Source organism: Plectropomus leopardus, chromosome 15, assembly GCF_008729295.1.
Source record: "Plectropomus leopardus isolate mb chromosome 15, YSFRI_Pleo_2.0, whole genome shotgun sequence".
NCBI classification, from domain to species: Eukaryota; Metazoa; Chordata; class Actinopteri; order Perciformes; family Serranidae; genus Plectropomus; species Plectropomus leopardus.
In genome coordinates this window covers 29,055,299-29,081,989 of record NC_056477.1, presented here as the reverse complement: position 1 = coordinate 29,081,989, position 26,691 = coordinate 29,055,299, and the positions used below count along the sequence as shown (strand labels likewise).

The 26,691-nt window shown below is 38.7% G+C and overlaps 1 protein-coding gene, 1 long non-coding RNA gene and 1 pseudogene across 4 annotated transcripts; all 3 read left to right on the top strand.

Moving 5' to 3' along the window:
• Positions 1-1,388: 1,388 nt before the first annotated feature.
• Positions 1,389-5,726, top strand: LOC121954776 (annotated as a pseudogene).
• A 1,717-nt stretch (positions 5,727-7,443) lies between these two features.
• LOC121954231 lies at positions 7,444-19,832 on the top strand. Its single transcript, XR_006106556.1, has 8 exons — positions 7,444-7,526; positions 9,193-9,279; positions 10,952-11,038; positions 12,709-12,795; positions 14,471-14,557; positions 16,230-16,316; positions 17,990-18,076; positions 19,747-19,832. It is a non-coding gene; the product is annotated as an uncharacterized LOC121954231 (long non-coding RNA).
• Positions 19,833-21,436: 1,604 nt separating this feature from the next.
• Positions 21,437-25,539, top strand: si:dkey-187a12.4. Of its 3 annotated transcripts, XM_042502696.1 has the most exons (6): positions 21,437-21,772; positions 23,330-23,553; positions 23,676-23,835; positions 24,682-24,809; positions 24,907-24,958; positions 25,327-25,539. In XM_042502696.1, the coding sequence occupies exons 1-5, from the start codon at positions 21,514-21,516 to the stop codon at positions 24,943-24,945; spliced, it is 810 nt and encodes a 269-aa protein (XP_042358630.1). In that variant the 5' UTR covers positions 21,437-21,513; the 3' UTR covers positions 24,946-24,958; positions 25,327-25,539. The 3 variants fall into 3 exon arrangements, 2 of the variants coding, with proteins under 2 accessions (XP_042358630.1, XP_042358629.1); XR_006106582.1 differs by having other exon boundaries at positions 24,682-24,958; XM_042502695.1 differs by lacking the exon at positions 25,327-25,539 and having other exon boundaries at positions 24,682-25,319.
• The last annotated feature ends 1,152 nt before the right edge of the window (positions 25,540-26,691 follow it).

Sequence of the window (26,691 nt, the reverse complement as noted above, 5' to 3'; positions counted from 1 at the left end):
TTTACTCCTTGGTTGCAGGGTTGCTTGTGGCTGTCTAATGATTTGATCCTTTTGGTTGCTGCTCATTCGGTTCGTTTCAGGTGTAGGATGTGAACATGGCCATGATCTGCCTTTTTTTTTTTTTTTTTTTAAACTTTTCTGATGTAATATTGAATAAAGTTCAAAATAGAAGAGGAAAAGCAATTCACACTCCATACCAGCTGGAGGCGGTAATGCACCAAAACGTTCTTTGCCAACCGCCCATAAATCTCGGAGAAGAAGACGAGCAAGAAGGCGAAGAAGAAGATGACGGAGGGAAGTTTAAAGTAGAAACCATGGTAGAAACGGATTCTTTCCGTCCTGAAAGCGTCAGCTAATAAAACGGTTGAAGTCGTCTTCAGGGAGAGAGACAGGCTGAGGTTTGTTCTGAAGGAGGGGAACAGATGTTTCTGCGGATCGTTTCTATCCGGACTGAAACAGGTAACACACGGGTAAGGATGTGTGTGTCACAGGCTAACTGTAGCTTCAGTGTTTACCGATATTTAGAGGGAAAAACATCACAAACAGTCCGACTAAAATCAAATAGAAACAAACTGAGCTAACATGAAGTAATATGCCACAGAGCCGTGTCAGTATTTAGTCACTAGAAACTCAGCAACTGAAAGCTAACGACAGCTGATAATTGTCATATTTATGGACATTAACGTTACCACGGTAACTAACCAAACCAACGTTATCTGTGTTCACGCTTTAACACGTTAAAGACTACAGTTAATGAATAAAGTGACTCTCTAACTTGTGCTACCTGTTAACTAACAGACTAAACTGTCAGCAGCTAACTATCATCTGGCCTCAGTTAACCTGTATAGTTTTTACACGTTTCTAACCCGTTTATCTATTTATCTGTTTTTCACAGCCAATACCAAAACCAATTATTAGTGATTAATTAGACCGCCAACTGATATTTGGAACCGATATGCATTTACAATAAAAAATCTTTCTGTCAATATTTAGAATTTGGAATACAACAAACTCCAACACAGAAGTTTGCTTAAATTCCTTCAGCAAATGTTTAATCAAAAGTGAAACGTTCAACATCATATACAGCAAATTCCCTGCAACTTTTTCCAAAAAAAGTCACTGGAAAAAAAAATATAGTTTAGCTATAGCTTAATTTTATCAGCAGTCATTAAAATAAATGCCAAATATCAGCCCTAATAGTCCAATCAATCAAGTCAATACTTTTTAAATTTTTTTTTAAATTTTCATACTTATCTAGTTGTTATAGTTTCATACTTTTCATTTAGGTCTAGGCTGTGGTTTAATGAAATAAACTGTTCTTATGTCACAAATGTTCGATCACAGCATTTTGAAAATCCAATCTTACTCTGTTGTTTCCTGTCAGGATGATGTCTTCTTCCGTCCTCTCCTCCCCCCCGCATCCTCCTCCCCCTGCGCCCCTCCCCCCTCTCATCCTCCCCCTCCCTGACTGGCTGTCCTGAGCTCGACCTTTCTGTCACGCTCAGTCCCGCTCCCAAGACCAGCCACACACACCTGAGGCCCCGCCCAACGATGACCAGTCAGCAAAGTGATAAATCACAGCTGAAGACAAGCCGCCAAGGACAGAGCGGAAGAAAGGGGAACACACAGGTGATGACATATCATATAACCCTGGTGTGTGTGTGTGTGTGTGTCTACAGCTGTTTATAAAGTCGTCTGACAGCTGATCCAGCTGCGATTTTTGTTTTTTGTTCATCTTTTTTTTCCCTTTTCAAATTCTTGTGGGTCATTTCTTCTTCTGTTGCTCATTGTATTCTTCCCATGCTAAGGAAAGAAACTGAGCCAATTTGCTTAGGTTTCAAAGGGTTATGGGTCCTCGAAAAGTCAGGAAAAGTTTTGGAATTTTTTGTCCATGAAATGGTGCCCTCACACCTCTCTCTTGTGTCTCACGCGGGAGGAGCTAAGATGCGAGTGAGGGAATCGCAGATGTGAAATAAAGGTATTGGGATGAATCTCATGTTTGTGGTTTCCTGCAGGTGTGTTCTGACGAGGGGATGGTCGTCACTGTAACACTGGAGCAGAGCAGAGGCGCTCCACCTCAGCAGCCAGTAAAAGGTCAGAGGAGGAGCAGAGGATGTTGCCATGGTAACCAGATGCCAACAGTTAGCAGTAGCTAGCCATATCTGGAAATTACCTCGGATGACGTTACATGATTCTTTAAGCTCTAACACACAATTAATCCGTAGGAACTTTTTGGTGAATTTAAACTTTTCAATTTGATCAATTTGGCTGTGTTTATGCATAAGGCATACATTTCGGCAAGATTGTATATTTTTGTTTCATCTTTGAATTTCCAGCTCAGCTCCTACAATAAGTCTAAAATACACTGTGGAAACTAAATTGTTAAATTCAGAGTGTTAAGTGAAAAAAATGCACCATGGAAAACCCATTCAAACTGCAGCAGTCAGCAAATCAGTGACACATTACAAGCTGTGATAGTCAGCAAAAAAGAACATCTACTTTGTTTGTAGTATATTGAAAATAATTCATGTTTGTGTTTTTTTTTTCATCTAAAAACATAGTGGCATCATGACAAAACCCTAGCATTTAAAGGGTTAAAACTCTGAAAATTAATGAATATTTTATATGTATAATTATGACTGATGTTGGTTAAAAAAAATAACTCAATGCAAGTAGAAAATAATATTAATGTAAAATATTTTTGAATGCTTGATTTTGAAAAGCGCATAAAAGGGTGATTCGAGTGTGTAATATTAAAGTGGGCCCTAAAGGTTCATAAAATGTATTCTGTCTGCAAACTGCCTGCCAACAACAGGACCATGTCTGAGTTTGTTTATTTCATCTGTAAATAATCAAACTTTCCTCTTCATTGAACTAAAGATTCTTGTAGTAAACTCAAAGTCCAAACAGTTTTTTCTCTTCCTCTCTTTCTGTAGGTGGAGGCACCACACAGTCGATGGATCCTCCTGCTGCTGTATCCAATCAGGATCCAGGCTGTTTGGGGAGGGCGGAGCTGAACACCACTCTGGCTCTGAAGGCGGAGCTTCAGTCACTGCAGGTTCACACTTTATCAGTCAGTACATTTACATGCACAGTTAAGTGGAGCTTCAGTTATAACATGATAGAGTGGTGAGGTGATGAAGTATTTTTGTAGGCCAACCAGGAAGTTAGCGTCGCACTGGTTCCCTCATCAAAAACCTTATGGGATTTTTGAATGGGATTTTCGATTATTGCCAAAAATAAACTATAAATAAGTTTGAGACTTACACGTTTTTTAGCATGATAATCTTCACAGATGAACACCACTTTTGTGTGTTTTGAAGCGTGAATGAAATCACCAGAAGCAAAAAGCTATTGTCAGGCTAAAACCCAACTACATCGTGGTCACACAACTACAAACACTGTAAAAACATGTTAAAACACAATTGAAAGATTTTATAAACAAATAAATCTACACGTTTGAGTGCGAGTCTGTACAGCTGTAAAAGTGGGTTTAATGAGTTTTCTTATTTAGCCACTTGTTAGCAACCGCCTTTTTAGAGATGAGTAAAAGTTAAAAAAATCATGTTTTGTTATGTAGGTATGTACCAGGTATGTTGCAGAACAAAATGTCTAAATATCTTTAGCCTGTGTTCACCACAGACCTTATTTAAGGCATTTTACCGAAAACCCATCTAAAAAACTTTGAGACTCTAAGACGAGGGAACCGGAAGAGCAAAAAGGCTGCCGGACTTCTGTGTTTTAGAACTCATTACATCACTCTATTAGGCCATTTAACAGTTTTTAACGGTCCTTGTCCCAGTATACAAGCAGCGGGGGAGAATCCATTTATTGACAGAAGAATGTCTGACTCCTCCACAGCAGGTGGAGATATGCCTCCTTTCAGATAGTTGTTAAAAACCTATATTATGTACTCAGTCTATGATTTAGACTGCATCACAATCATAAGTGTTTCGCAATAACTTCGGGTAGAAAACCGCCACATCATGTAAATATAATCAAACAGCACTGAGCAAACTCTGTCTGACAAAGGTGTTTACATGACCGAATAGCTTAACTTTCACTCACATTATCGAAGTGCGTTTGTCCGATTTTGAGATATTTGATTGAGTATGTTTTCAGTCGTACTAACATGTTTACATGTACAGTATTTTAAAAGTCCAGTTTTAGTCAGACTAACACAATTCACAGCTGAGCGGATTAACAAATGGTTCCCATGGCAACATGTCTGCTTTCCTGCAGGGGGCAGAGTTTAACTCCCAGAAAGCTGTTCGGGAGACTTTACTGAAGTCAGAGAGGACCAAACACCTGATTAACACCAGAGCTACTGAAGGTGACAAAGACACACACATACACACACAAAAGGGGTGATTCAGCTGTGCCATCATCATCAGAAACGGACATCGCTTTAGCTGATAGGTCAGAGGAAAGAGGACGAGTCATTTCTCTAAAAACTTCCTCTGTACCCCTATTCTTCACTCTATCTTCAGTAGGTTGGAGGGGACTAAGATGTAAGGAAAAGACACAAGTGAGGGTAACGAGGACACATTTAACCCTTGGGGACTGTTTTATGCATTGTATGTGCTTTTCTTTGATCGTTTTTTCTTCATTTTGGCTGTGTTCATGCATATGGCATACATTTGGCAAGATTGTTTGATTTTTGAATTTCCAGTTCAGCTCCTACAATAAGTCTAAAATACTCTGTGGAAACTAAATTGTTATATTCATACTGTTAAGGTAAAAATGTGCCATTGACACCCATTCAAACTGCAGTTTTGATTCCACAGCCATCAAAGCATAAAAACATGCATTTTTTTTTAACTACATTTGGCATATGGAAAAATACATGCTATTTCCACTAGGTGACACTTTTACAATCATTTTTACTGCCAATCTCTTTCTCTCTCTCTGTCTGTCTCTCTCTCTCTCTCTGCAGAAGTGAATGTCTCTCGCTCTCAGCTCCTCTTCAGCTCGCTGGTCTGTGTGGACGTGAAGGAGGATCAGCTGATCAGCCAAGTGCAGCAGCACAGGTTGCCGCTGCCCGCCCCGCTTCTTAGCCATGGCTCCAAGGCAGCAGAGGTGCCCTCCTCTCTGTTCTTCATGACCTCTGACCACCTCAGGCAGAAGCCCCTCCCACTGGAGGATGAGCCTGTCAACGAGAAGCCCCGCCCATCACCACGGCCGGCCAACTCCACCTTTGACCTCTACAGAAGAGGGAGATTCTGAGAGGTCACACCCTGACACACACACACACACACACACACACACAGGGACTGTGTGTGAAGTCATTGAATCATAATAATCATCTATTTTTTCAATTATTTATATAAACTGAAATCCCTTTTTATTCTTGTAAAAAGCTACATTTAGTTTTTCCAATAAAGTCTTCGTTAGCACATTAACTTTGTGATAATGTCATGACTGATGCTGAGCTGCAGGTGGTCCAATCAGAATGTTTTTTTGTAAATAAAGGACAAAACTGAGCGTAACTCAGCTGAAGTACAGAGGAATTACTGCTGAGAATCAGAACATGGTAAGAGTGCTGCAAGGATGTCGTTTATTTGTAGGCCGACATGAAAGTCAACATCACCCTGGTTTTAGAGCTTTGATTGGGCTCAAAAAAATCAGGCCCGACCCCAGTTTTTATTCAAGCCCAACTTGAGCCTGACTCACGGCAGCAGTTTGAGCCTGAGCCTGATTAAAAAAAATAATTTGTATTGTAGAAATAGGCCTATAGTATATTACATTTTGCATTTTATAAATATATTTTTTAAAAAAAATAAAATAAAGTATTTCGTCAAAGTAGGCTGCTCTCCTTGGTGTGATTAGTATGCACAGTACTACTCTTTGCTGCATGTTGTTTACATCTCCTCCATTGCTGCCACCCAATTCACCTTGCTCCCCCGTTCTCTCATTTTCCCTCTCTCTCTCTCTTCCTCCTCTTTATTCAGTCCGTTAAAACTCTTCTCAAAAGTGAGAAATAATAACTCGAAGTTGGGCCCAGCCAATCATCAAACTTTTACTCTGTCAAAAAGGCTATGGGATTTTTTTATTACAGTTTGGATAACTGAAAAAAAAAATTCAGCAAGCTAGTCTTTACAGACAAGCACCACTTTAATTATTTTTAAAGCCAAAATGCAAACACTAACTGCAAAATGGTAACATTAGGCCATAAATAAACTATACACCACAGTCGTGTGACTTCAACGTCACCACTATAACAAAATTGTAAAGTGATTTTCAGCGTGATGATGATCTGTAATTTAACTATTATGCTTAATTTATGTTACATCTAATTGTTAAGTTAACTGAAAGTGCAGCTATGTGTACTTAATTTTGTTAAGTTGTTGCAAATTAAAAATGACAAGTTTGTTGAAATCAGTCTTTCCAAGTTTGTTGAAATCAGTCTTTCCAAGTTATAGCAACTTCACTCAATTTAGTAGTCTTATTTAGCCAGCTATTACTAAATGTCTTTTAAGTTACATTAAGGCTTTAAAATTTATGGATGGTGTATTTACTGATGAATTTTGCCATAGAGCAAAATGTGAAAGTCTATCTTTGTCAAACTTCCCTGTATACCACTGCACAACTCACCACCATGGCAATGAGGGCCCCTGTTTTCCATGCAGATGTTATCTCCTCTATTTCTCTCCTCCGGCTGCTTTGGCTCTCCAACCATTTCATTATTGCTTATCTTCTTGGTGGCTGCTGCATGCATCCATCCATTTTCCACTCTGATTTTATTTACTTTAATTAATTGAACTCCTCTTGAACACTTTGCAGACCTGCATGGTGATTTCACTGTGCAGGCACCTTGCTTTGTCCTCTGCATTCCCCCACAATTCAGTTTTCCTTTTTTCATCTTCTACATCTTCTCACTCTTCTGTACACAGACCTCCAAATTCATAATCACGAGTGGGAAATAGGGAAAGTTCATTGAAACCTAAGTTGCAGAGTTGTGATGTTTGCATAATGTTTCAGGGCAGCAGAAATAGTGAAAGCATATGAACAGGCTGAACGATTGAAAGTAAGAAATCCTATGTTTTATTCCAAGTTGCTATCATTTACTTTTATGCAAATTTGCATATTTATATGCAACTGTTAGCTGCAGCAAGCAAGCTTTTAACTATAAAGCATACCATGCCAGTATTCTAACAGCGATAACAATTCTAGCCATTCTGATAGTTTTACCCATCAGAATGACCCACTCCACATGTAACTCTATTTGAACAGGTAGTAGTCCATTCTGATCGATATTTGTCTGTGACAAAATGACCAACTCATCACTGAACTCTAAGAGAGGTGGTTGACAATTTTGATAGGCATTTAGAATTCAAGTCAGTGCATGTGTTTGGGTAATTTTGATGCCAACTTTTTTACATTCATCTTAGAAAGAGGTACAAAAATGGAGTAACACTATTGCTTCTGCACTTTTTCAGTGATACATCTATCGAAGAGAGTACAGACAAGACAACCCCAAAGTGAAGCACTTATGAACACAATAATCATCAGTGTCTCCATTTGAGGTAATCTGGATGCTATTCCAATAACATCTATCTTCATCTACAGCATTTGTCGTGTTAACCCCTACAAAAAAAGTGCACTTACTGAATTCAAAGTCCAGTCCATCCTTGAGGTGGCCCAAAATAAGAGATTTGTAGTGTACGCTTCTTTTTTCATGAGGTTCTTCATAGTTTAGATGTTTCTCTCTGGTGTTGTCTGCGTGAGGTCTCCTGCAGAAGCTAAAGTGATGTCACTTGCACAAATTTGGCTGTCTTAAATACCCAAAGCAGCCAATTCTTCCCAACTCCACCTTCCTTTTAATGTAGTTTCAATGGTCTTGAGAATTGTAAGTAAACAATGGTGCTGTTTGGACTTCATAAGCAGACATTCATCATGGGTACTTAAATCTATGCATACCATTTGCAGTCGTTGAGTGGTCAATTAGACTTCAGAGAGCTTTATTGATGCACGTCATTGCCACCTGGTGGCCTCCAGTTGCTGCTCCATCAGCTGTACTTTGTAGCAATACAAAGAAGGCCACTTAGCACTGCAAATGTCCTCCAAAAAGTAGGCCAACAGGTAGCAGTTACTAGATTTACAGTCAAGTCAGTTCTCAAGTAAGGGAAATACAAACAGGAAAATGTGTCAGTGTTCTTAAACCAATAAAATGCCATCGAGAAGGGCTGACCTGGGAATGAAGCGGTCAGCAACACAACCCCAACAAGTAGCACTTACTGCAGTCAGAACTCAAGTCAGTGCTTGTGTTTGGGTAATGTTGGTGCCAACTTTGTTCATTGAGATACTGGTGTGTCAATGGTGAAACATTGACATTGTCGGCACTTGTGCGTTGTTCTCTCTGTTGAAGACTCATAATAAGACAACCCCAAAGGGAAGCACTTATGAACACAAAAGCCATCAGTGTCTCCATTGCAGTGATCTGAGAGAAAATATAGCTCAACCAGTTGATTTTGTCAATTAAAACTGCCCCAACAAGTAGCACTTACTGATTTGTCATTCAAGTCAATGCTCAAGTTAAGGAAATACTAATGACTCAGTAATGTTACAGTATTGCTCAACACACAATCTAGAATGGTTGTCCTGAGGGTGCCAGGGTCAGCAACACTACCCCAACAAAAAAGCACTTACTGCATTCACAGCTCAAGTCAGTGCTTCTGTTTGGGTAATGTTGATGCCAACTTTTAGCATGGAGACAGTCGTTCAAAAATGGTCGAAAATTGGACCTCATCTGTGTTTTTTTTTTTGAAGAAACCTCACAACTAAGACAACCCCAAAGTGAAGCACTTATGAGCAACAAATCATCAGTGTCTCTATTTGAGGTGATCTGAGGGTGAAAATATGGCTTCCAATTCATTCAGTTGCTTTTGTCACTTAAAACTGCCCCAACAAGTAGCACTTACTGATTTCTCATTCAAGTCAATGCTCGAGTTAGGGTAATACTAATGACTAACTTAAGATTTAACCATCTTTCAAATGGTAAAACATTCTAGAACAGTTTTCTTCTGGAAGAGAATTCTGAGGTCAGCAAAACTACCCCAACAAGTAGCACTTACTGCATTTAGAATTCAAGTCAGTGCATGTGTTTGGGTAATTTTGATGCCAACTTTTTTACATTCATCTTAGAAAGAGGTACAAAAATGGAGTAACACTATTGCTTCTGCACTTTTTCAGTGATACATCTATCGAAGAGAGTACAGACAAGACAACCCCAAAGTGAAGCACTTATGAACACAATAATCATCAGTGTCTCCATTTGAGGTAATCTGGATGCTATTCCAATAACATCTATCTTCATCTACAGCATTTGTCGTGTTAACCCCTACAAAAAAAGTGCACTTACTGAATTCAAAGTCCAGTCCATCCTTGAGGTGGCCCAAAATAAGAGATTTGTAGTGTACGCTTCTTTTTTCATGAGGTTCTTCATAGTTTAGATGTTTCTCTCTGGTGTTGTCTGCGTGAGGTCTCCTGCAGAAGCTAAAGTGATGTCACTTGCACAAATTTGGCTGTCTTAAATACCCAAAGCAGCCAATTCTTCCCAACTCCACCTTCCTTTTAATGTAGTTTCAATGGTCTTGAGAATTTGTAAGTAAACAATGGTGCTGTTTGGACTTCATAAGCAGACATTCATCATGGGTACTTAAATCTATGCATACCATTTGCAGTCGTTGAGTGGTCAATTAGACTTCAGAGAGCTTTATTGATGCACGTCATTGCCACCTGGTGGCCTCCAGTTGCTGCTCCATCAGCTGTACTTTGTAGCAATACAAAGAAGGCCACTTAGCACTGCAAATGTCCTCCAAAAAGTAGGCCAACAGGTAGCAGTTACTAGATTTACAGTCAAGTCAGTTCTCAAGTAAGGGAAATACAAACAGGAAAATGTGTCAGTGTTCTTAAACCAATAAAATGCCATCGAGAAGGGCTGACCTGGGAATGAAGCGGTCAGCAACACAACCCCAACAAGTAGCACTTACTGCAGTCAGAACTCAAGTCAGTGCTTGTGTTTGGGTAATGTTGGTGCCAACTTTGTTCATTGAGATACTGGTGTGTCAATGGTGAAACATTGACATTGTCGGCACTTGTGCGTGTTCTCTCTGTTGAAGACTCATAATAAGACAACCCCAAAGGGAAGCACTTATGAACACAAAAGCCATCAGTGTCTCCATTGCAGTGATCTGAGAGAAAATATAGCTCAACCAGTTGATTTTGTCAATTAAAACTGCCCCAACAAGTAGCACTTACTGATTTGTCATTCAAGTCAATGCTCAAGTTAAGGAAATACTAATGACTCAGTAATGTTACAGTATTGCTCAACACACAATCTAGAATGGTTGTCCTGAGGATGCCAGGGTCAGCAACACTACCCCAACAAAAAAAAGCACTTACTGCATTCACAGCTCAAGTCAGTGCTTCTGTTTGGGTAATGTTGATGCCAACTTTTAGCATGGAGACAGTCGTTCAAAAATGGTCGAAAATTGGACCTCATCTGTGTTTTTTTTTTGTTGAAGAAACCTCACAACTAAGACAACCCCAAAGTGAAGCACTTATGAGCAACAAATCATCAGTGTCTCTATTTGAGGTGATCTGAGGGTGAAAATATGGCTTCCAATTCATTCAGTTGCTTTTGTCACTTAAAACTGCCCCAACAAGTAGCACTTACTGATTTCTCATTCAAGTCAATGCTCGAGTTAGGGTAATACTAATGACTAACTTAAGATTTAACCATCTTTCAAATGGTAAAACATTCTAGAACAGTTTTCTTCTGGAAGAGAATTCTGAGGTCAGCAAAACTACCCCAACAAGTAGCACTTACTGCATTTAGAATTCAAGTCAGTGCATGTGTTTGGGTAATTTTGATGCCAACTTTTTTTTACATTCATCTTAGAAAGAGGTACAAAAATGGAGTAACACTATTGCTTCTGCACTTTTTCAGTGATACATCTATCGAAGAGAGTACAGACAAGACAACCCCAAAGTGAAGCACTTATGAACACAATAATCATCAGTGTCTCCATTTGAGGTAATCTGGATGCTATTCCAATAACATCTATCTTCATCTACAGCATTTGTCGTGTTAACCCCTACAAAAAAAAGTGCACTTACTGAATTCAAAGTCCAGTCCATCCTTGAGGTGGCCCAAAATAAGAGATTTGTAGTGTACGCTTCTTTTTTCATGAGGTTCTTCATAGTTTAGATGTTTCTCTCTGGTGTTGTCTGCGTGAGGTCTCCTGCAGAAGCTAAAGTGATGTCACTTGCACAAATTTGGCTGTCTTAAATACCCAAAGCAGCCAATTCTTCCCAACTCCACCTTCCTTTTAATGTAGTTTCAATGGTCTTGAGAATTGTAAGTAAACAATGGTGCTGTTTGGACTTCATAAGCAGACATTCATCATGGGTACTTAAATCTATGCATACCATTTGCAGTCGTTGAGTGGTCAATTAGACTTCAGAGAGCTTTATTGATGCACGTCATTGCCACCTGGTGGCCTCCAGTTGCTGCTCCATCAGCTGTACTTTGTAGCAATACAAAGAAGGCCACTTAGCACTGCAAATGTCCTCCAAAAAGTAGGCCAACAGGTAGCAGTTACTAGATTTACAGTCAAGTCAGTTCTCAAGTAAGGGAAATACAAACAGGAAAATGTGTCAGTGTTCTTAAACCAATAAAATGCCATCGAGAAGGGCTGACCTGGGAATGAAGCGGTCAGCAACACAACCCCAACAAGTAGCACTTACTGCAGTCAGAACTCAAGTCAGTGCTTGTGTTTGGGTAATGTTGGTGCCAACTTTGTTCATTGAGATACTGGTGTGTCAATGGTGAAACATTGACATTGTCGGCACTTGTGCGTTGTTCTCTCTGTTGAAGACTCATAATAAGACAACCCCAAAAGGGAAGCACTTATGAACACAAAAGCCATCAGTGTCTCCATTGCAGTGATCTGAGAGAAAATATAGCTCAACCAGTTGATTTTGTCAATTAAAACTGCCCCAACAAGTAGCACTTACTGATTTGTCATTCAAGTCAATGCTCAAGTTAAGGAAATACTAATGACTCAGTAATGTTACAGTATTGCTCAACACACAATCTAGAATGGTGTCCTGAGGATGCCAGGGTCAGCAACACTACCCCAACAAAAAAGCACTTACTGCATTCACAGCTCAAGTCAGTGCTTCTGTTTGGGTAATGTTGATGCCAACTTTTAGCATGGAGACAGTCGTTCAAAAATGGTCGAAAATTGGACCTCATCTGTGTTTTTTTTTGTTGAAGAAAAACCTCACAACTAAGACAACCCCAAAGTGAAGCACTTATGAGCAACAAATCATCAGTGTCTCTATTTGAGGTGATCTGAGGGTGAAAATATGGCTTCCAATTCATTCAGTTGCTTTTGTCACTTAAAACTGCCCCAACAAGTAGCACTTACTGATTTCTCATTCAAGTCAATGCTCGAGTTAGGGTAATACTAATGACTAACTTAAGATTTAACCATCTTTCAAATGGTAAAACATTCTAGAACAGTTTTCTTCTGGAAGAGAATTCTGAGGTCAGCAAAACTACCCCAACAAGTAGCACTTACTGCATTTAGAATTCAAGTCAGTGCATGTGTTTGGGTAATTTTGATGCCAACTTTTTTACATTCATCTTAGAAAGAGGTACAAAAATGGAGTAACACTATTGCTTCTGCACTTTTTCAGTGATACATCTATCGAAGAGAGTACAGACAAGACAACCCCAAAGTGAAGCACTTATGAACACAATAATCATCAGTGTCTCCATTTGAGGTAATCTGGATGCTATTCCAATAACATCTATCTTCATCTACAGCATTTGTCGTGTTAACCCCTACAAAAAAAGTGCACTTACTGAATTCAAAGTCCAGTCCATCCTTGAGGTGGCCCAAAATAAGAGATTTGTAGTGTACGCTTCTTTTTTCATGAGGTTCTTCATAGTTTAGATGTTTCTCTCTGGTGTTGTCTGCGTGAGGTCTCCTGCAGAAGCTAAAGTGATGTCACTTGCACAAATTTGGCTGTCTTAAATACCCAAAGCAGCCAATTCTTCCCAACTCCACCTTCCTTTTAATGTAGTTTCAATGGTCTTGAGAATTGTAAGTAAACAATGGTGCTGTTTGGACTTCATAAGCAGACATTCATCATGGGTACTTAAATCTATGCATACCATTTGCAGTCGTTGAGTGGTCAATTAGACTTCAGAGAGCTTTATTGATGCACGTCATTGCCACCTGGTGGCCTCCAGTTGCTGCTCCATCAGCTGTACTTTGTAGCAATACAAAGAAGGCCACTTAGCACTGCAAATGTCCTCCAAAAAGTAGGCCAACAGGTAGCAGTTACTAGATTTACAGTCAAGTCAGTTCTCAAGTAAGGGAAATACAAACAGGAAAATGTGTCAGTGTTCTTAAACCAATAAAATGCCATCGAGAAGGGCTGACCTGGGAATGAAGCGGTCAGCAACACAACCCCAACAAGTAGCACTTACTGCAGTCAGAACTCAAGTCAGTGCTTGTGTTTGGGTAATGTTGGTGCCAACTTTGTTCATTGAGATACTGGTGTGTCAATGGTGAAACATTGACATTGTCGGCACTTGTGCGTTGTTCTCTCTGTTGAAGAAGACTCATAATAAGACAACCCCAAAGGGAAGCACTTATGAACACAAAAGCCATCAGTGTCTCCATTGCAGTGATCTGAGAGAAAATATAGCTCAACCAGTTGATTTTGTCAATTAAAACTGCCCCAACAAGTAGCACTTACTGATTTGTCATTCAAGTCAATGCTCAAGTTAAGGAAATACTAATGACTCAGTAATGTTACAGTATTGCTCAACACACAATCTAGAATGGTTGTCCTGAGGATGCCAGGGTCAGCAACACTACCCCAACAAAAAAGCACTTACTGCATTCACAGCTCAAGTCAGTGCTTCTGTTTGGGTAATGTTGATGCCAACTTTTAGCATGGAGACAGTCGTTCAAAAATGGTCGAAAATTGGACCTCATCTCTGTGTTTTTTTTTGTTGAAGAAAAACCTCACAACTAAGACAACCCCAAAGTGAAGCACTTATGAGCAACAAATCATCAGTGTCTCTATTTGAGGTGATCTGAGGGTGAAAATATGGCTTCCAATTCATTCAGTTGCTTTTGTCACTTAAAACTGCCCCAACAAGTAGCACTTACTGATTTCTCATTCAAGTCAATGCTCGAGTTAGGGTAATACTAATGACTAACTTAAGATTTAACCATCTTTCAAATGGTAAAACATTCTAGAACAGTTTTCTTCTGGAAGAGAATTCTGAGGTCAGCAAAACTACCCCCAACAAGTAGCACTTACTGCATTTAGAATTCAAGTCAGTGCATGTGTTTGGGTAATTTTGATGCCAACTTTTTTACATTCATCTTAGAAAGAGGTACAAAAATGGAGTAACACTATTGCTTCTGCACTTTTTCAGTGATACATCTATCGAAGAGAGTACAGACAAGACAACCCCAAAGTGAAGCACTTATGAACACAATAATCATCAGTGTCTCCATTTGAGGTAATCTGGATGCTATTCCAATAACATCTATCTTCATCTACAGCATTTGTCGTGTTAACCCCTACAAAAAAAGTGCACTTACTGAATTCAAAGTCCAGTCCATCCTTGAGGTGGCCCAAAATAAGAGATTTGTAGTGTACGCTTCTTTTTTCATGAGGTTCTTCATAGTTTAGATGTTTCTCTCTGGTGTTGTCTGCGTGAGGTCTCCTGCAGAAGCTAAAGTGATGTCACTTGCACAAATTTGGCTGTCTTAAATACCCAAAGCAGCCAATTCTTCCACTCCACCTTCCTTTTAATGTAGTTTCAATGGTCTTGAGAATTGTAAGTAAACAATGGTGCTGTTTGGACTTCATAAGCAGACATTCATCATGGGTACTTAAATCTATGCATACCATTTGCAGTCGTTGAGTGGTCAATTAGACTTCAGAGAGCTTTATTGATGCACGTCATTGCCACCTGGTGGCCTCCAGTTGCTGCTCCATCAGCTGTACTTTGTAGCAATACAAAGAAGGCCACTTAGCACTGCAAATGTCCTCCAAAAAGTAGGCCAACAGGTAGCAGTTACTAGATTTACAGTCAAGTCAGTTCTCAAGTAAGGGAAATACAAACAGGAAAATGTGTCAGTGTTCTTAAACCAATAAAATGCCATCGAGAAGGGCTGACCTGGGAATGAAGCGGTCAGCAACACAACCCCAACAAGTAGCACTTACTGCAGTCAGAACTCAAGTCAGTGCTTGTGTTTGGGTAATGTTGGTGCCAACTTTGTTCATTGAGAGATACTGGTGTGTCAATGGTGAAACATTGACATTGTCGGCACTTGTGCGTTGTTCTCTCTGTTGAAGACTCATAATAAGACAACCCCAAAGGGAAGCACTTATGAACACAAAAGCCATCAGTGTCTCCATTGCAGTGATCTGAGAGAAAATATAGCTCAACCAGTTGATTTTGTCAATTAAAACTGCCCCAACAAGTAGCACTTACTGATTTGTCATTCAAGTCAATGCTCAAGTTAAGGAAATACTAATGACTCAGTAATGTTACAGTATTGCTCAACACACAATCTAGAATGGTTGTCCTGAGGATGCCAGGGTCAGCAACACTACCCCAACAAAAAAGCACTTACTGCATTCACAGCTCAAGTCAGTGCTTCTGTTTGGGTAATGTTGATGCCAACTTTTTTAGCATGGAGACAGTCGTTCAAAAATGGTCGAAAATTGGACCTCATCTGTGTTTTTTTTTTTTTGTTGAAGAAACCTCACAACTAAGACAACCCAAAGTGAAGCACTTATGAGCAACAAATCATCAGTGTCTCTATTTGAGGTGATCTGAGGGTGAAAATATGGCTTCCAATTCATTCAGTTGCTTTTGTCACTTAAAACTGCCCCAACAAGTAGCACTTACTGATTTCTCATTCAAGTCAATGCTCGAGTTAGGGTAATACTAATGACTAACTTAAGATTTAACCATCTTTCAAATGGTAAAACATTCTAGAACAGTTTTCTTCTGGAAGAGAATTCTGAGGTCAGCAAAACTACCCCAACAAGTAGCACTTACTGCATTTAGAATTCAAGTCAGTGCATGTGTTTGGGTAATTTTGATGCCAACTTTTTTACATTCATCTTAGAAAGAGGTACAAAAATGGAGTAACACTATTGCTTCTGCACTTTTTCAGTGATACATCTATCGAAGAGAGTACAGACAAGACAACCCCAAAGTGAAGCACTTATGAACACAATAATCATCAGTGTCTCCATTTGAGGTAATCTGGATGCCTATTCCAATAACATCTATCTTCATCTACAGCATTTGTCGTGTTAACCCCTACAAAAAAAGTGCACTTACTGAATTCAAAGTCCAGTCCATCCTTGAGGTGGCCCAAAATAAGAGATTTGTAGTGTACGCTTCTTTTTTCATGAGGTTCTTCATAGTTTAGATGTTTCTCTCTGGTGTTGTCTGCGTGAGGTCTCCTGCAGAAGCTAAAGTGATGTCACTTGCACAAATTTGGCTGTCTTAAATACCCAAAGCAGCCAATTCTTCCCAACTCCACCTTCCTTTTAATGTAGTTTCAATGGTCTTGAGAATTGTAAGTAAACAATGGTGCTGTTTGGACTTCATAAGCAGACATTCATCATGGGTACTTAAATCTATGCATACCATTTGCAGTCGTTGAGTGGTCAATTAGACTTCAGAGAGCTTTATTGATGCACGTCATTGCCACCTGGTGGCCTCCAGTTGCTGCTCCATCAGCTGTACTTTGTAGCAATACAAAGAAGCCACTTAGCACTGCAAATGTCCTCCAAAAAGTAGGCCAACAGGTAGCAGTTACTAGATTTACAGTCAAGTCAGTTCTCAAGTAAGGGAAATACAAACAGGAAAATGTGTCAGTGTTCTTAAACCAATAAAATGCCATCGAGAAGGGCTGACCTGGGAATGAAGCGGTCAGCAACACAACCCCAACAAGTAGCACTTACTGCAGTCAGAACTCAAGTCAGTGCTTGTGTTTGGGTAATGTTGGTGCCAACTTTGTTCATTGAGATACTGGTGTGTCAATGGTGAAACATTGACATTGTCGGCACTTGTGCGTTGTTCTCTCTGTTGAAGACTCATAATAAGACAACCCCAAAGGGAAGCACTTATGAACACAAAAGCCATCAGTGTCTCCATTGCAGTGATCTGAGAGAAAATATAGCTCAACCAGTTGATTTTGTCAATTAAAACTGCCCCAACAAGTAGCACTTACTGATTTGTCATTCAAGTCAATGCTCAAGTTAAGGAAATACTAATGACTCAGTAATGTTACAGTATTGCTCAACACACAATCTAGAATGGTTGTCCTGAGGATGCCAGGGTCAGCAACACTACCCCAACAAAAAAAAAGCACTTACTGCATTCACAGCTCAAGTCAGTGCTTCTGTTTGGGTAATGTTGATGCCAACTTTTTTAGCATGGAGACAGTCGTTCAAAAATGGTCGAAAATTGGACCTCATCTGTGTTTTTTTTTTGTTGAAGAAACCTCACAACTAAGACAACCCCAAAGTGAAGCACTTATGAGCAACAAATCATCAGTGTCTCTATTTGAGGTGATCTGAGGGTGAAAATATGGCTTCCAATTCATTCAGTTGCTTTTGTCACTTAAAACTGCCCCAACAAGTAGCACTTACTGATTTCTCATTCAAGTCAATGCTCGAGTTAGGGTAATACTAATGACTAACTTAAGATTTAACCATCTTTCAAATGGTAAAACATTCTAGAACAGTTTTCTTCTGGAAGAGAATTCTGAGGTCAGCAAAACTACCCCAACAAGTAGCACTTACTGCATTTAGAATTCAAGTCAGTGCATGTGTTTGGGTAATTTTGATGCCAACTTTTTTACATTCATCTTAGAAAGAGGTACAAAAATGGAGTAACACTATTGCTTCTGCACTTTTTCAGTGATACATCTATCGAAGAGAGTACAGACAAGACAACCCCAAAGTGAAGCACTTATGAACACAATAATCATCAGTGTCTCCATTTGAGGTAATCTGGATGCTATTCCAATAACATCTATCTTCATCTACAGCATTTGTCGTGTTAACCCCTACAAAAAAAGTGCACTTACTGAATTCAAAGTCCAGTCCATCCTTGAGGTGGCCCAAAATAAGAGATTTGTAGTGTACGCTTCTTTTTTCATGAGGTTCTTCATAGTTTAGATGTTTCTCTCTGGTGTTGTCTGCGTGAGGTCTCCTGCAGAAGCTAAAGTGATGTCACTTGCACAAATTTGGCTGTCTTAATACCCAAAGCAGCCAATTCTTCCCAACTCCACCTTCCTTTTAATGTAGTTTCAATGGTCTTGAGAATTGTAAGTAAACAATGGTGCTGTTTGGACTTCATAAGCAGACATTCATCATGGGTACTTAAATCTATGCATACCATTTGCAGTCGTTGAGTGGTCAATTAGACTTCAGAGAGCTTTATTGATGCACGTCATTGCCACCTGGTGGCCTCCAGTTGCTGCTCCATCAGCTGTACTTTGTAGCAATACAAAGAAGGCCACTTAGCACTGCAAATGTCCTCCAAAAAGTAGGCCAACAGGTAGCAGTTACTAGATTTACAGTCAAGTCAGTTCTCAAGTAAGGGAAATACAAACAGGAAAATGTGTCAGTGTTCTTAAACCAATAAAATGCCATCGAGAAGGGCTGACCTGGGAATGAAGCGGTCAGCAACACAACCCCAACAAGTAGCACTTACTGCAGTCAGAACTCAAGTCAGTGCTTGTGTTTGGGTAATGTTGGTGCCAACTTTGTTCATTGAGATACTGGTGTGTCAATGGTGAAACATTGACATTGTCGGCACTTGTGCGTTGTTCTCTCTGTTGAAGACTCATAATAAGACAACCCCAAAGGGAAGCACTTATGAACACAAAAGCCATCAGTGTCTCCATTGCAGTGATCTGAGAGAAAATATAGCTCAACCAGTTGATTTTGTCAATTAAAACTGCCCCAACAAGTAGCACTTACTGATTTGTCATTCAAGTCAATGCTCAAGTTAAGGAAATACTAATGACTCAGTAATGTTACAGTATTGCTCAACACACAATCTAGAATGGTTGTCCTGAGGATGCCAGGGTCAGCAACACTACCCCAACAAAAAAGCACTTACTGCATTCACAGCTCAAGTCAGTGCTTCTGTTTGGGTAATGTTGATGCCAACTTTTTTAGCATGGAGACAGTCGTTCAAAAATGGTCGAAAATTGGACCTCATCTGTGTTTTTTTTTTGTTGAAGAAACCTCAACAACTAAGACAACCCCAAAGTGAAGCACTTATGAGCAACAAATCATCAGTGTCTCTATTTGAGGTGATCTGAGGGTGAAAATATGGCTTCCAATTCATTCAGTTGCTTTTGTCACTTAAAACTGCCCCAACAAGTAGCACTTACTGATTTCTCATTCAAGTCAATGCTCGAGTTAGGGTAATACTAATGACTAACTTAAGATTTAACCATCTTTCAAATGGTAAAACATTCTAGAACAGTTTTCTTCTGGAAGAGAATTCTGAGGTCAGCAAAACTACCCCAACAAGTAGCACTTACTGCATTTAGAATTCAAGTCAGTGCATGTGTTTGGGTAATTTTGATGCCAACTTTTTTACATTCATCTTAGAAAGAGGTACAAAAATGGAGTAACACTATTGCTTCTGCACTTTTTCAGTGATACATCTATCGAAGAGAGTACAGACAAGACAACCCCAAAGTGAAGCACTTATGAACACAATAATCATCAGTGTCTCCATTTGAGGTAATCTGGATGCTATTCCAATAACATCTATCTTCATCTACAGCATTTGTCGTGTTAACCCCTACAAAAAAAGTGCACTTACTGAATTCAAAGTCCAGTCCATCCTTGAGGTGGCCCAAAATAAGAGATTTGTAGTGTACGCTTCTTTTTTCATGAGGTTCTTCATAGTTTAGATGTTTCTCTCTGGTGTTGTCTGCGTGAGGTCTCCTGCAGAAGCTAAAGTGATGTCACTTGCACAAATTTGGCTGTCTTAAATACCCAAAGCAGCCAATTCTTCCCAACTCCACCTTCCTTTTAATGTAGTTTCAATGGTCTTGAGAATTGTAAGTAAACAACGGTGCTGTTTGGACTTCATAAGCAGACATTCATCATGAGTACTTAAATCTATGCATACCATTTGCAGTCGTTGAGTGGTCAATTAGACTTCAGAGAGCTTTATTGATGCACGTCATTGCCACCTGGTGGCCTCCAGTTGCAACAGGTAGCAGTTACTAGATTTACAGTGAAGTTAATGGTCACGTAAGGAACCTACTAATGATTTTTAAAAAAAATTGTGTGCCCTTGATGATGTATTGGTTTTCGCTCCACTTTTCCAGTGTTATATCTGTTAAAGAATGTTAAGAACGAATGTTACCAACTACCGCTTTTAATGCTTAGTGGTGCATAGAAGTTGTTTTTATATACACATTTAATATTTGATAATAAACAACTAACACAACCATAACAGCTACACTGTATTTTATTCTAATCCATAATACTTATAGAATGTGGTTATACAAATATCATTTACAAGTATCAAAGTATACAGTGTGTACAATAAATCATTGCTTGTCAATAAGTTTACCCTTTGAAACTGGTCAAATGGGCTTAATTGAAATAAGGATAAATGAGCAATTTAAGAAGAAATGGCAAAAAAAAAAAAATTTAAAAGCAACAATTTAGTAAAAATATCAATATAGTTACTCAAAGAAAAAAATAAAACAAAAGAAGAACAAAACTCAACAAACAAAAAGGCTGGAAGGTAAAAAATAAAATAAAAAAATCAAGGATATGATCTTAAAAGGAACTTTTAAAAATATAAGTAAAATGGTAAACATAATTGTTTAATAAAGCTAGTTTAGTTGTAGATTTTTCATTAGCTATAAAAATAACAATTTTTCAAATTACAAATTCCTTGAAATTTACCAAACTGCTCATTTTCCTATTTGTTATTGTTTTTCTTGTTTTCTTCTTTTTATTTATTTATTTGCTATTTTGAAGGTATATCTCATGTAATTTTATAATAATTTTTGCTAAGTTTGGGGTATTTTCTTCCTAATTTGCTCATTGCCTCCGTCTAATGTTTCTGTAAGCGATAAAACCAAATTGCTCAGGTTTTAGAGGGTTAAAGTAGCCCAATTCTTTCATAAACTTGTTTAAAACAGCGGTCAGCTGCCGTGGATGTGTTGCTGTCTGTGGCCCTGCGCCGCTTGCCTTGTGGGAAATGTGGTTCAGCAGCAGCTCCCAATGTTCTCTTAACATTATGGTGACGTTTGTTCAACGTGATATCGTCCGCTGGAAATTTCGGTTGTATTTTTTTATCAACTTCCGCTGCTTCGAGGAGACAGCCAGGCAGGTTATCAAAGGGTTTAGAAAAGGTTTAGGGAACGTTTCGTCGCTTCACAGTTTGGAAAAACTTCAATGGAGGAAGTTAACGGAGATAACCGCGACGGTGTGCTACAGCGGAGAGTGGAGGATATCGTGAGTCAACATATGGCAGACATTGCTGTGGAAAGCCTCCGGCAGAGGCTGGCAGCTGTGACCGAGGAGGTGAAAAGTCTGGCCGAACATGTCTCCAGACGCTCCGGAGGGGAGGAGATGAAAGAGGAGTCGCAGCGAGGAGCCGTGAGCTTCGGCGTAGAGCCGCCGCTGTCCTCCGCCTGCAGCTCCACATCCACAGGTATACTGTTAGCTGGCAGCCGTTCACCTCCACCACAGCTCCCGCCACACGCGCGCGCGCACACACACACACACACACACACACACACACACACGCACAGAGAGAGCTACATTTGCTGGGACAGTTAAGAGTCTGTCTCTGGTCTATCAGGGAGACGGACGATAAAGTTAAGTAGCCATTAACCCTTTGAAGCTTAAGCAAATTGGTTTGATTTCTTTTTAAAAACATAGGATGAAGGCAGTGAGTAAATAACTCCAGTTTAGTGAGAAATTTGGAAAAAAGTGCAAGAAAATTAACTGAAAATTTGAAAAAAAGGAAAAAGAAATGACCTGTAGAAAAAGTGTTTAAAAATTATAATAATTTTGTAACTTGATTTTAAAGGTTTATTGTCTATTTTATTTTACTTTTTTTTTCACTAGCTTTTTTTAAAATAATTTTTAATTTTTTTTTTTTTTTTTAACTTCCCTTGACTTTTAAAAAACACTTATCTAAATCTGCTAATTTCTCGCAGCACCTGCCTGGAACAGTTTAAATTTGCCTGAATGGTCCACAATGAAGATGAATGATAAAGTTAACATAAGCCATTAACCCTTTGAAACCTGAGCACATTGGTCTGGTTTCTTTTTAAAGCACGAGAAGAGGGAAGTGAGTAACAAAAGAGAAAAAAAAGTCCCTAAAATTAGCAAATAAATTAGGTATGTACAACAAAATTACCTGAAAATTAGGGAAAAAAACATAAAAAAAAACCTACAGAAATGACCCAGAAAAAAGTGTTTAAAAATTATAATAATTTTGTAACGTGATGAACTTTTTCCATGAGCTTTTTTCTTTTACCCTAACATATGAAAAAATAATTTTTAAAAAGTTTTTAAGGCCGATTCCAATATTTAATTTTAAAGCCAATATCTGCCAATACCAAAGATCTGCCAGTATTATCATGCATCTCTAAAAACTTAATGATATTGTAGTAACATTAAACTTCATTCAACTTCTGCTCTTTGTCATGTCCTCAACTTTCCATTCTTCAGGTGACATATCGGTCATGCAAGTTTCACATGACATGGCGTTTTTCTTTCTGTATGCTGTCCATGGCACTAGCCAGATTAAATCACTGAATTTGAACCATAATCTGTCCCCTCATCCCATCCTTTCACACCAGTCAGGTTTCCATTAACCCTCTAATTGCGCAAGTTGAGCGGATCATCCGGAATCTTTGAATCTACAATTCCTCTGTGAAATCATGGATTATCACCTCCCAGAAATCCCTAATACTATAAGGGGCTTGTCTTTCCATTATCGCTCCTATAACACGTCTGTGGTCTTGGATTGGAAATAATGACGGCTAGTGTGGTGGCTGCAATAGATATAAAGCTAGTCATGTTTTGAACATCCATTACCATGGTTACTGGAATGTTATCACCAGAGGAGAAGTCACAGAACATCACTCAGTGCAAACGCACTCATCTCACAATTGTGTTTTATCTACAGTTTTTAGTTTTGTGCAAATCTGTAATGGAAACCTGCCTACTAAACGTCTCTCCGACTCGTTGTCTCTAGAGACGGCTGCTCAGCGGAAGATCATCGCCCTGCTGGTGGAGATCAAAGAGGAGCAGCAGAGGCAGTGGGTGGTGCTGAGGGACCTTCAGGCACAACTCCAGAGTCAGACCAGCTACGAGGAGGAGGATGTGGATGCTCTGGACTTGGATCTCCCCCTGATGACCCTGGAGCAGCTGGAGGAGATGGAGAGACAGCTGGATGATGAAGGAGTACAGAAGAGGATGGTAGTTACAGGAGTGTTTGTGTGTGATGAGATGTTTAAGGCTTCATGAACCTTGAGTTGTCAGCACGTGAATGCTTGGTGTGTGCTGTGAATCTGCTGATACCCTTTTTTTCCAATTTTAAGGTGTCTTATTTGTCGCGGATGGGCGGGGCCACGGTTGACGATGCAGTGAGACGTCTGATGCGGGCTGTGATTTCATTCGCTGTTGGTGCTGAGTTTAACTGGGTGGGCCGCGGGCAGAAGAGGAGCTTCGGGAAGACTCGCCTCCAAGGGGTCCTTTTCCGTAAGTACACCGCTACTTCGATCTACTAAAAGTAAGATGTGATAAACTTAATTGATCCCACACAAAGAGAGGGAAGTGTCACAGCAGCATAAGGAAGGAATATACTGTACATCTGTATAATGATGAGTCTGGCAATGTTCTCGTTCTTTTTTTTTTTTTTTCAAACATGTCCATGCTGCAGTTTTTTAAAAATTGTTTTCAGGTAATTTTTTTTGTCCTTTTTGCTTGCTAAGTTGTGGGTCATTTCTTCTTTTGTAAGAATGACGGTGCCCTGATGATTTTATTGCTGCAATTTTGCACAGAATTGTGACTTATCATGATTAGGTGGGGTGGGATATGATTTATCACGATTTATATCAAAGTCTGTCATTAATAATTTCATAATTTGTTCCATCTACCTGTCCAGAGACTATGGGTAGAAAATAACAATTTTGCTGAAACCTGGTAAAGTGCATCTCTCCTTGCTATAAATGTGTCAATAAAAAAATGAAAATGCAAAAAATGACAATATTTATTTAATTTCCATTTAATTTTACTCATTTTCATATTTATTTCTTTATGATTTTCCACTTTGCATATAAATTCCCCTATTTATTTAATTTAACATTTTCCATATTTATTTGTTCATTTTTAAATGTATTTATTTAATTGTGTATACATTTATTTATGTATTATTTTCCCTGTTTGCCTCCCTCTCCCTTTATTTCCTCAAAAATATTTACCTCTCTTTTTCCTTTTCCACAAGCATTTCCACCTCAGTGAGGAGTGCTGGCCTGTGAGCAATGTGGGTTTCAAAGAAATAACCCCGAGCTGTTTGAATGCTAATCTTCAGCTTCTCTTTTTTAGGTGCTCTGAAGCGAACACCAGTGGGTAAAGAGGCCACGCATCACCAGTTCGCCGGTGTGGTGAAGAAATGGCTGCGGTTTGCTCCGTTCAGACAGGGAGGGACCGGCCGGCGCTGCTACAACCCGCCTGTTGAGTTTTCTCATTCTGTTGAGTTTCGAAATTCTGAGGAAAAAGACAGTTTTGATCAAAGCTGCACACAATGACCCAATTTCTGTCTCTCATTAGGTATCTCCAGATACTGAAACAGGAGCGTTTCCACTCTGAATGATATCCACGGGTAAATATCCACGTGAAAAGAAAACACTGCATGAATAGGCTGCTGTTCTAAAAGCGATATTGGTATTTTTTCAAGACCCCTGCTCACTGTAAATAAACAGAGGGACACTTTCTGTTTCAGTGAGCTGTGTTCTAGAAATCAAGTCTGTCAGTGCTGTGCCTTTCATATAAAAATGTAAATATTTGATGAGAATGCAGGCTCTTTTTTTTTTTTTAGATATTCTCCAGTGCAGTGTTAGTTGTCTGTGAGAGGATATACTGTGTGTTAGGATGAAACCATCCACTGTATGAATCTTCCTTTATGTCAAAGCATTGTTTCACTTTATGTACACAAATAATATTTTCTCCCTTTTTTATTGTCTATTGCAGTTACTCTGTTGTAACTCCTCTGAGGGTTACTTAACCCATTGAAAGCTGGAGTGACATCACTTTTCTCGTGCTGCTTTCAGACGCCTTCCACAAGTATTTAAACCTTTGTGCCCTCCGCAGTTTCTTTCAGAAACATGGAAAAGGTCATTTAGCAACATGGTAAGAAAAGTTCTACAAGCTGCAAGAAATTAGTATATTTAGAAAATTATTTTAAAAAAGCTGTGAAAGACTTTTCTACTTTCTTGCAGATTTTTTGGGTAATTTCTTCTTTTGTTTCTTTTTGCCTTATTTATTTATTTTAAAGGAGTTAGGAAAAAACATTAAATGATGTTACAGATGTTACTTGTTAGTTTCAGTTTTTGTTTTTATGTTGTTTTAAAAATAATAAAATTCTGGTAATTTACTTTTTTTAACATATCTCTTGCCAATTTTTGGGCTATTTCTTCTTTTGTTGCTTGTTGCCTTATTTATTTATTTTTAAAAAGCTAAGGGAAAAACATCTAATTATCAAAATTACATATATAAACTTATGTTACATGATTACTATAATTTTTAAATGTGTTTTTCTAAGGCATGTATTTGTTTACTTTTTGTTTTACTTTTGTTTTCTTTAAAAAAAATACATTTCTACATGACAAACACAGCACTTGCTAATATCAGCACTGGATTGCTGGTTGTAGTATTACATTTTCTTTCTTCTACTTTTTGTATATTTCTTGCTCATTTTTGGGCCATTTATTCTTTTGTTGCTTGTTGCCTTACTTATTATTTTTTTTAAAGCTATGAAAAAAAACTATGTATTTAAATATCAAATTATTATAAATTTATTTTAAATGTATAAATGTGTTGACAGAATTATTATAATTCTAGGGCATTCTTCTTTTTTGTGACTTATTTCTTGCAAATGTTTGGTCTTTGTTGCTCATTGCCTTATTCCCATATTTCTGACAGAAGCTGAGCCCATTTGTTCAGGTTTCAAAGGGTTACACTACAGTACAAGTAATGTACTTTGCTCAGTGGAGGTTCACAGTTTATTCTGTAGGGGGCGACAAATTCAAAGCATTTGTCTAAAGGTGGTTAAGTGTTATTTTCTGTCATCCCTGTCATCTGTTGCCTTGAGATGAAACACTAACATCCGACACTGTTTGTAAATTTTTAATAAACTGAAGATGATATTTTCCAGACAAAATATTTGTTCCAGACAAGACTTTTTCCCCATGTTTTTTTTTTTTTTTTGTCTCAGTTGGATTTATTGGTGATTTTTTTTTTTAGAGAGAGATTTTGCTTCCAACTACACAGGTGAAAAGTGTTTCGAGTCACAACTTGGTTGTAGTATTCTGTTGCATTTTTTTCTAACTTTGATTA

What these genes read in the sequence shown, in the direction of transcription:
- si:dkey-187a12.4 (XM_042502695.1), top strand. Translation starts at nt 21,514, where the DNA reads ATGGAGGAAGTTAACGGAGATAACCGCGACGGTGTGCTACAGCGGAGA. An exon ending in CTGCAGCTCCACATCCACAG is followed by an intron (nt 21,773 to 23,329) that starts GTATACTGTTAG and finishes CGTTGTCTCTAG; the next exon opens with AGACGGCTGCTCAGCGGAAG. An exon ending in AAGGAGTACAGAAGAGGATG is followed by an intron (nt 23,554 to 23,675) that starts GTAGTTACAGGA and finishes TCCAATTTTAAG; the next exon opens with GTGTCTTATTTGTCGCGGAT.